The sequence below is a fragment of the Platalea leucorodia genome (genome assembly GCF_965183815.1).
Source record: "Platalea leucorodia genome assembly, chromosome: 9".
NCBI lineage: Eukaryota > Metazoa > Chordata > Aves > Pelecaniformes > Threskiornithidae > Platalea > Platalea leucorodia.
Window position 1 is genome coordinate 51,408,498 of NC_138831.1, and position 10,359 is coordinate 51,418,856.

Below are 10,359 nucleotides of genomic sequence, written 5' to 3' on the forward strand. Positions count from 1 at the left end.
TCTTCACAAGCCTGGGCTTTGTTAGGGAGAAGGCAATAAAAGCAGCGTGGACCGGGTGTAGGCACACTAGAGGGAGCGTGACAAGGGCACAGAGCACTGCCACGGCACGGGCACCCCACCGTCCCCACCAGCCCGGGGCCGCGGTGGTCACCTACCCCCAGGGCAGGACCCCTTGCCCTGCCAGCAGCTGCAGCGGCTCTGCGGCTGCTACGCCCCGCGCGCGGTGCGGGCTGCGTCATTTGCCCGCTGTGCCGTGGTGCAGGGCAGCGAGACGCGCTTCAGCCTCACCCGAGGGCTGGGTGGGCGACGCCAGCCTTGCCTTTCAGTTCCCAACCGCAGCAGGTTTTGGGCACGCAGGCTCCATTAATGCCGAATAAAATTTACTAGAGATGTTTAAAGGTGCTGTGGGGAATTCTGCATCTTCAGATGAGGCCAGAGCATGAAAGGCAGTGTGTCGGCACGCCGTGGGACCGGGAGCAGCCTGGCCTGTAGGCTCAGCGCGGGGGTGGCAGAGCTGGGGGAGCCCCGAGGGCTGAGGGGGCGTCAGGCACAGCCAGTGCCTTGTCCCCCAGTTCTGCTAGAGAAGGGAAACGGGGAACTGCTTTATTCACCCTGCTGACGGGTCAGGCACCACAGCGTGCTGTCCCCTCGGCGTGCTGTCCCCTGGGACGTCAGGTTAGGTAGGAGGGCTGAGCCTGGCCCCCGCTGTGCGCCCGTGGCAGCAAGACCCCAGACCCGGCTGTGGCAGCGGGGGCCACCGTGGGGGCAGTGGTGGCACGCACCCCTCCCATGCCCGCGTCTGTTGCGGCTCCCCGCGGGGCTGCCGTCACCTTTTAAAGCAGAGCTGGAAGTGAGTTCCTCAGCCGTGCTTAGATGTTTTCCAGATTTTCCTCATATCAGGAGTAAAGGCTCCCTGCTCCCCTCCCAGCTGGTGGGGGCATCCGCACCCCTCTGCTCCCCGCTGGATTCTCACCCAGCTCGGGAAGCTTTAAAGGAACCTCTAACGCAGGCAGTGAAGAAGGGCCGATGGGGCAGCCCCGGGGCTCACCGAGACTCCTGTCCTGTCGCTGGCAGGGGCCGTTTGCCAAGGATGTAATTAGAAGAGAGAAGTGGCATGGATGAGCCCCTGGAACCCAGTGGTGTCCCCTGGGGTTGTCCTGCACTTGTCCCCAGCTCCTGTCGGTGGTGTTACCGTCGGGGCTGCGGGGTCCCTTGCCAGCCCTGCATCCAGGAGAGGGCTTGAGATTTGCCATCAGGGTGCTTTGGGTGATTAGGGGACTGTCACCTTTTGGGTGGCAGTGCCTGCTCCCCAGCTGTCCTGCTCCAGTGTCATGCGGAGACCAGGGACAGCGCATGCAGGGACCTCTCCCCTCTCCCCTCTCCTCGAGCTCCAGAGCTGGAGGCAGGCCGGCTGCTGCTGGATCTCGCACAGCACCGGGTCTGTGTCTGCCCCCAGACAGCTTCAGTCCCCTTTATTCTCTGTTGTATTGAGGGAAAAGTTGCTTTTTCTTAAACGCATCCAAGAACTTACCGTAAAAAACAGAGAGAAATAAATGATGAATAAGGGGCTGGCAACCTTCCTTCGATGCTAAAACGTCCCAGCCCAATTCCCGCCAGTTGAAGGCACCAGGTTTTTGTGTGGAGCTCTTGGCTGCACCGCAGACCTCTCACCATCTCGTACTGCTGCCACCAAAAGCTCCGGAGCATCCGACACATCGGTGCCGCGGCTGGCAGCCACCCTGGCACGGCAGCGCGGCTGCCCGGGGAGGGACCGGGAGCGGGAGGGCCGAGGGGGCCCTGGCCGGGCGCTGGGACGGCGCCGGCAGCGTCTGCTGCTCCCCTCTGCCGGGCTGCGCTTGGCCGTCCCGATTTCCAGGCTGCTGGGCTGGTTTTCCCTGGTGTCAAAGCACGGGCTTGTTTGTAGCTTGGAAAGTCGGTCAGCTCGCTCCTGGTGCGTGGGCATCTGCGGGCAGCTCAGAAAAGTATCGAATCAATTCAAAGGATCCAAAAGTGTTTGGGGGCTAAAAAGCACTGGCTGCTGATGCCCTGGAGCTGGGCCACTGCAACGGGAGCCGGCTGATTCTCACAACGAGCTCTAGGACCGAAGTGTTTCACTTTCCTTCTGCCTTTCATCATTTGCATGTGTCCTTATGTAAAGTCCAGGCCAGGGAGATGATCTGGAGAAGCAACGTGAACAAATGACTGCAGAAATGCTTTTTCTGACTATGGCCTGGATCTAGGGCTGGGGTGTGAAAGGGTGCCCGACTTGTAGGGTGCCGTCTGCCAAAACGCAGGTAAGGGCTCCGGACAAAGCCGGGGAGCTGTGTACAAAGGGTCTGGGTGTGGGGAAAAACCATCATGGTTTGTGTGTGCAGCTGCAGCGCTCCCCTCTTCCAGCCTCGGCTTTTGCCTGCGGCGGACCTTAGTCGGAGGCAGGAGATCCTAGAGAAGGAAGCCCCCCGCTTGCCTGTAAAAAACAGGGACAAAAGCAGCACAGACTTCTCTTGCTGTCTTCAAAGTGGGCTGTAAATGCCGTGTCGCACTGCGAACACTCAGCTGCTGCAAATTGCAGGAGCCCCAGCGTCTTGGCCCCCGCTACCTCAGGCGGTGGCACGTAGCCCTTGCCACTGGCTCGGAGCGGCTCAGTCCCAGCAGCCCGAAGCCGTGCAGCCCCGCGTCCCTCTGCCCGCCCGGGCCCCGCGCCGGGCTGCCCTTTCGCCATTTGCCTGGGGGACAATGCTCCGGCTGCCATTAAATATTCCTGATGAATAGCCGGGGTCCGTGCTAAGCGCATCGAGAATTAAGTAGGCTTACTGGTAGAGCTAAATATATTCCAGGATTTAATTCTTGGGATTTTCAGTCTATTTCTGCAGGCAGCAAATGAGAGAGGATGTCTGGGCTTTTGCAGCCCGTTTGGAATATACCTGGGCTCAGCTTTTTACTTGCATTAATAAGCTCTCTGTATTTTTGTTGGACAGGTCAGTTAGAAGTAGAGGATGGTGAGGTGTTTCAAAAATTCTTCTGGAGTTTGGATCCCCCGTGATAATGTACAAAACTAACAAAAGCTTTGCTTGTATTTCACAGAAGGACCCAAAAAACAGAACTAAAAACCCCTTAAGATGTTGTTTGGAAGCCTGAGAAAGTTTCAGTTCTCCGGGGCGGACGGTAGAGAGGAGACGCAGATCAGGACGAAAGCGTTTGGGAAGAGCCCTGCGCGCGTTTGCTGCGCCTGTTTAAAAGCATCTTGGTGTCCAGAATGCCAGGCTCTTTGCTGGTGCCAGGACACCGCTGTCATCAGCTGTCCTGGGTACGATTGATCTGGTTTTTCCTACAGGCGCATTTTAGGGGACCCACAGAAGTGCCCAGGAGTAGTTTCACAGGGATACATCTCCTTGTTTTGCTTAAGAGGCATTTATTTAGTTTGCAGATTTTACATTTGCTCCCAGCAACTGCAGCCCTGGGCAGTCATCGGGCCTTAATTTCCATGTGAAACGGCCAGAGCCGGCGGCTCTGAGTAACGACAGCTATTATGTGGGCATTAAGCTGCGCATACAATATGTTAATTGAATTTCTTTTCTTTAATCGGAGATTAGCAAACATCTGCAGTTGTCAAGCACTGTAGGGAGAATTGAAATGCAGGTCACAGGTTTACCCGTGGAGGGTGGGAGCTGGACTGGGGAGCATGGGGCTGGAGCTGGACCGGGGAGCATGGGGCCATGGCGCTGGAGCTGGACTGGGGAGCATGGGGCCATGGGGCTGGAGCTGGACCGGGGAGCATGGGGCCATGGGGCCGGAGCTGGACCGGGGAGCATGGGGCCATGGGGCCGGAGCTGGACTGGGGAGCATGGGGCTATGGGGCCGGAGCTGGACCGGGGAGCATGGGGCCATGGGGCCGGAGCTGGACCGGGGAGCATGGGGCCGCGGGCGCTTGCGGTTCAAGCGCAGAGATATTTCCCATCTGTAATGGCCTTTTCCGAGGCAGCCTCGTCCCACAGCCCAGCGCTGCCCCGGGAAACTCCCCTTGCCAGGGGATACTTCCCAGGCACAGGCGAGGCTTTGGAAAACCCGTTTGGCACCTGCTGAATGTTTTTGTTTGCAAAACCAGCTCGGATCTGCAGACTTGCCCTGCTTAAAGGGAGCAGGGGGCTTCCGCGAGGCTGGGGGGATTGGCGGGGTTAAAGCCATTCGATTATGCGTTTTGGTGAGGCCTGCGCTGGGGAGGGGCTGGTACAGCGAAGGTCTGGCGCTGGCGAGGGTGCCTCGCAGCAGGACGAGCCCCCCGTGCGGGTGGGCTGCGCCGGCTCGCTGCCGTTCGAGCTGTGCCTGCAGCTGAAACCTGGGCTTCAAATTCCCTTTCCCCTGGACTGAGTACACTTCAATATCTGGATTGCTCTTTAATATATTTTATCTGTGAAAATTAGTGGTTTATCTCGTCATAAATAGGGATTTGAGAAACGAAGCATGACTGAGGCATTGGAGAGTGCAAGTCTGCTTATTTAAACACATTTCTGAGCACTCCAATTTCCATTTTGCTCCTTCACTCTAGGACTTACATTTTACCATCAAAAGGTTTTCCCAAACGCATTGCCACATGACTCATCCCAAAATGTTACTTAGGTTGAAATTTATTCAAATATGTAGTTTTCCAACTTAGTTTAGCTTTTCACTGCGCTTTGGTGCACGGCGATAGAGATGGGCGAGCGCATCTAGGCAATGCGGTGTTGAGCACTGGCAAGCACGGAGGAGGGACGTGGATGCGTACACAGAGACCTGGAAGGATACAAAAAGTTGGGAAAGGAGAAAATCTCGTTACGTGGAGGCGGAGCAGCCGGACAAGGATGCAGGACTGGGAAGTGCAACAGCCGCTGGCGGGCTCGGGCCCAGGAGACCCCTTCAGAGCATCAGCCCTGGGCGCCTCGGCCCCCGGTGACCCCGTGATGGGCTGCGGCCGTTGTGGTTGTGTTTGGGCACCGCTGCCCAAAACAGGGTGAAGCATCGCGGGGGACTGCGGGGGCTGGCAGGCAGAAGGGACCAGCACCTCCTTGTCTATGAGTTTCCTCCTCTGTGCGTTTTCCTGGTGGGAATGCTGACCCGCCTGTCCCCGTGCCTGAGGGAGGATGTCTCTGCCAGCAGCTCTGCCCTGCTGCGAGCGGCCGTGCCGGCGGGGAGCCGGCCGGTGACAGAGGGGCCTTGGTGGAGACCTCCATCAGCCCTTGAGGCTGGGTGCTGGCCCCGGCACCGTGTCCCTGCGGGTGGAGCGGGGCTGGGCTGTGCAGACCTGAGCCCCGGCGCCGGCCTGGCCGGGGGCACTGCCCGCCGATCGGCGCTGGGCTGCGAGCGAGCAGCGTGTCTTGTAAACGGGCTGCTCCGAGGGAAACGTTAGTGCAAGCGTCTCGTGGCAGATATTCCACATCTAAATTGCCTGTTTAGGTAATTTAAACTTTACTTAATAAATAGACTCTCTCTTCTGTCCTCAGGTACTTAGTCTTCCTGCAGATCAAAAGGGATCTCTACCACGGCCGTCTCCTCTGCAAGACTTCGGACGCGGCTTTGTTGGCCGCCTATATCCTTCAAGGTAATGCTTTTTGACAAGATAAATTTGCTTTTCATGCTAAGTACTGGTTACATTATTTCGCTTACAACAGATCGCTGCACCTAGAATACAAATGTCCCCCCGCCAGTGCGGGGCTCGCACTTCAGGACTGTGCTCGTGCCGTGCGGGGCTAGAGGAGGGCGAGGGTTGGTGTCGGGGTCTCGCCGCAGCAGGAGCACCGCGCTGCCGTCTGCTCCCCGAGCTGTCCCGCCTGCATCCGGGGCAGCGGTGTCCCCATGAGCATCCGAAGCAGCCCTGTGACAAAGCACTGCTCTTTCTGGGGCTGTGCACGGCCCGCGGTAACTCTGGCAAGCGCCTGCCGTTTGCAGTTGCAAAGAGGGCTGCAGAGCTAACCGCGATTTTGCTGATTGCTAGGACGGGTGCGGGTGGCCTTGGGTAAGCTCACTGCTTGCTGCCGAGCGCCTCGGAAAAGAAAGTGCCTTTGTCGGCAAGTTGCAGAGGTGCTGGTGGTGTTCGGAGCAGGAGGTGGGAAAACCTCTGAAAACCTTCTGCCTGATCTGCCCTCCTGCCTGTTTTCCTGCCGGCGTGGCTCTGCCTGCTCTTGCCTCCGCTGCCCCTGGCGCTGAGAGCACGGAGGTGGCCGGCGTCTGCTCGGCGTGGTGCAACACCCGGCTGCTCAGCGGGGCTCATCAGGCTGTTCGGAAGAGCTGGGTGGTGGTGGTGTGGTGGAAAAGCACGTTGACATGCCGTTAGCACTGCGATGCCGGGCGTGCGAGCGGGCTTCCCCACCCGAGGGTGCTCGGCTCTGCGCCTTGCCGGAGCCCCTCTCTGCAGTCCCCCGCTGCCTGCGGTCGCATCCCCGGGACGAGCTGGGGAGATGCACCCCAGCAATCAAAACAGACAAATTTCAGCTCCAAAGCATTTTTGAGTTACTTCACAGTGCCGGTGTGTTTCCCCCCTTTTAGTGTTTTTAAGCAGGAAACATACAAATTAGTGTAACGTCTCCATTTCGCTTAGGACCTGAGGCTGGAGGGAATTAAATCAGAGCAAGGTCCTTTCATCCCCAGTGGCAGGAGGCTGCCGGATTACTGTAAATCCCGCAGGAGACACCAGCTACCGAGCCGTGCTACAGTGAAATGCCAGCGGCGATCGCTGCCGGCTCCCGCGGGGTGCTGGGAGAGGGAGCGGAGCTGCGTCAGCCCGCGCCGAGGAGAGAGCAGGGCTGAGCTCAGAAATCAGGTTGTCTCGGGCGTTTCTGCACCCTGGTCTCGGTGCTTGGGGCCAGAGCCGCTGGGATTGTCTTGACAGCCCTCCTGTCGCCCTGAGGACACGCGCCTGTCGCTGCGCTTGCAGCTTGCCCAGGCGTGAAGCAGGTTTTCCAGGCGTGAAGCAGGTTTTCCAGGCGTGAAGCAGGTTTCCCAGGCGTGGGGTCAGTCCCTGCCTGCAGGGCAGAGCCATTGGGTCAGCCTGTCCCCGTGGTCACCCGGCAGCACTTTGCCGGGCTAGGTGAAGAGGGGAAGGAGCCTTTCTCAATGTCACTTTACAGATCTCCAACTAATTATATTTTATTGAGGCACAGTTGCATCCACTGGGCGAGCAGAATTCTCTCGCTGCCTTGTTCCCAGCTGGGATCGGGGTGGGGGCCGGGGGTGCCCCCAGGGTGCTCGTGGCCCGTTGCCCAGGGCTGCCATCGCGCGGACCCGGCGCGGCTCCCGGGAGGTTCTTGGCAAATAGCTTAAGGAATTAATAAATGTGGGATGGTGACCATCTGCTGGCGGGTGATTCCCAAGCAAACGGTGAAAGTAATTGGACACAGTTAATGCCTTACAAATGATACTTCCTAACGGGAACCATGGCCGGGTCGGAGCGGCGTTCCCGGGATGCTCTGAGCCCCGACTCCGTGCCTGGTCGCTGCCAGCTCCGCTGCCGAGGCGGGCGCTGCCGGGACGGGGATGCACTCTGCTGTTCCTGACCGGTTCTGTCTCCCACCAGCCGAGATCGGGGACTACGACCCGGGGAAGCACCCGGAAGGCTACAGCTCCAAGTTCCAGTTCTTCCCCAAACACTCGGAGAAGCTGGAGAGGAAAATTGCGGAGATCCACAAGTCAGAACTGAGGTACATCTGGGAGCTTTGCTGGGCGGGAGGGTCGGCTGCTGTAGGGATTACCGATGCTCGGCTGATTTTTATCCCTGTTTGGGATTTTCAGTCGCCCTGGTCTGTCAGATCCAGCTGAGAGCCGGCGGTGCTCTTGGCAGCATGGGTAAAAAAACCGCACAGCAGAGCAGGCTTTGGGAAAGCAGGTCGCTTGGTGGCATGGAGGCATCACAACAAATGCCCCTGCGAGAGGAGCTGCCGTGTCCCCCAGACCGCTGCTCGCTGAAAGGAAAACGTGATCGCGCAGCCAAGAAAAGCCGCAGAAAGTGCAGACAAACAAAATACACCGGCAACGTGGCAAAATCAGCCCCGATCCCTCCTGCCAGGGAGGTCACGGGGGTGTCTCCTGCTCCTGGCTGTTGGCTCAGCCGGCACAACCTGGGGGGATCCCTGGTCTTCTCCGGTGGGATGGGGACCCCCGTCCTCCATCGATCCCCTCCTGCCATCTCCCCTCGCGCCTTCACCCTGCGCTGGGGACGCGAGGTACGAGAGGCCCTCAGCAAAGCCCCATCCGCCCATGGCGCTGGCGGTGCCGCGTCCCGCCGGGGCAGCCGTGCGCCGGTCCCGGGGAGGGCGGGGGTTTCACCCTCCCAGAAACCCGGCAGAGCTCTGCTCTTGGTGCCGGGGCTGCTGCCCGCTGCCCAGCAAGTGCCTCTTTCCTCCACCCCTGCAGAAATGCCCGCGCTGCCTGTAGGGGATTCAGCCTTACATTTTGCAGATGCTCCTGAATTTTCGTCCTTTCTGGTGCTGCTGGTGCAGCGCATCTCCTGCTGGATCAAGCTGGCAGGAGCAGAAAGGCTGGGTTTCAGTGCTGGTCTCCTGCCGCAGATTGATTGTGCTAATGAGTGTAATGGGAATATGCCGTGACTGATGCCTCTTGTTGTTAACAGAAAGCCTGTAACCGAGGACTGACTTTCACGTTCATGTCTTCCGTGCAATATTCTTTTTTTTTCCTATTTTTTTCCCTCCTGTAGTGGGCAGACACCAGCTACTTCAGAGCTGAATTTTCTCAGGAAAGCCCAGACTCTGGAGACCTACGGGGTTGACCCACACCCTTGCAAGGTAAAAGAGTTTTCTGAGCACTGTTCCTTGCCTTGGCTTTCTCGCTCCAGCCGGTAACAAGCTGCAGAGGTGCCATTGACTGGTCCCCAGTGCAGCCGTTTGTCACCTGCCAGCGGGCTGTGGTGCCGGCGGAGCCGCGGTGCCGGGGACGGGCTGGAGCCCGCCGCCGTCGCCAGCCTAAAACCAGCCCCGAGCGGGCACGTGAGCCCAGAGGGGGAGCGGGGAGGGCCAGCGCCCCGAAATCCTTCCAGAGGGTATTTAGGGAAGCCGTAAGAAAGCGTTTTCACACGCAGACAGCTATAAAAGACAGCGGCCGATCATCTTCTGCTAAAGCATGTAATTCGGAGGCAGTAACGAGGTCAGTAATGTGTCTGAGAAACCAACAAGCATTAATCTGCCAGAGACAGTCTATCGCTCTGCTCGTCCCTGGCCAGTAATCCAGTTTTCTGTTTGAAATGCCCTTTATTGACTGTCGATGTCATTGCATTTGTCTCTCTCTGGTCCCTTATAATCCCATTGCATGCAAATGGATGCGGGATGCAAAGCAGACGGAGACTTTTACTCTAAGGGCCTTGCCTGCTCTGTGGTCCCCCGGGGCTTTTAACTGAATTATGCCCCATAAATACACAATTGCAGTAAATACACCTGGCCTGGGCGGGGGGTGTCCCGTTTACTGGCAGGCCGTGGTTGCCGAAGAGGTTGCCAGGCTGGACGAGCTGAATCACCGCGCCGATTCAGCAACCCTGCGTTGCCGGCTGGATTGGGCCGTGCTGCCCTGGGAGCGATGCTCGGCTCGTCTGGCTCAGCACCGGTGCTGGGGGGTCTCTGCTTTGCTCGTATTTCCCTGTAGGGTGCTGTGTCCCATTTTGCATCACCCTCACCCCCAGCATCCCCCACCTTTCCCGGGGGCACCCTGCTCCCCCGCTCCCCCCTCCGCCCTGACCGGGGGGAGCTCGGCCCCACTCCTCCCATCCCAACGCAGCACCTCCAAGACCATGCAGCTTCCAGCCTGGCACTCCGTTAATCTCCGACCTGCCCCGCTCGTGGCTGCAGCATCAGCCATAGGCAGGGCTGGGTGGGTTGGCCTGTCAGCGGTGTGCAGGGGCGAGCGGGGTCTGCACCCGCCAGGAGGGTACGTCCCTCTGCCAAGATGCTGCTTTTCCCTTTCCCAAAGGTTTTCCCAGATTCGGGAAAGAACCAAAGCACTTTGAGCAGCCCAGGGCCTGAGCTGCAGGAGCCGCTGCCAGGCTGGTGCATCACCCATGGGCTGGTTTCTGCAAAGATGCACAGAGATCTTCCTTCTGCAAGACAGGGCTGCTGCAGCTCAGGCACGATGCGTTTGGGGATTTACGTCGTGCTTTGTGCAGGGCATTGGGTTGAGGTTCAGGACTCTCTGCTTTTGGCCATTCACCCTTGAAAGATTAAGATGGATTTTTGATCTAATCTGGATTTAAAACCAATTTGTTCTCTGCTCAAATTCAGAAGATCTCATCACAACGCTGGCTCCCTGCCAGCCCTGCACCGTGCCAGCAGAGTAACCGAGATCCAGCATCCCGGGCTGGAAAGATGTGTCACCTCTTGATTAAAC

General features: G+C 58.6%; 1 protein-coding gene across 3 annotated transcripts in view; it reads left to right on the forward strand.

The window, feature by feature from the left end:
• The window catches only part of FRMD5 (FERM domain containing 5), a gene marked incomplete at both ends in the record, with an annotated part of 113,155 nt that overhangs the window by 91,047 nt on the left and 11,749 nt on the right, over positions 1 to 10,359 (forward strand). For 2 of the 3 annotated variants that reach the window (XM_082321511.1, XM_082321512.1), the window contains 3 exons: positions 5,478 to 5,575; positions 7,547 to 7,670; positions 8,684 to 8,771. In XM_082321511.1, coding sequence (XP_082177637.1) covers positions 5,478 to 5,575; positions 7,547 to 7,670; positions 8,684 to 8,771 — 310 coding nt within the window. Of the gene's footprint in view, positions 1 to 5,457; positions 5,576 to 7,546; positions 7,671 to 8,683; positions 8,772 to 10,359 lie in introns of all 3 variants that reach the window. The other variant, XM_082321510.1, reaches the window with a different exon arrangement.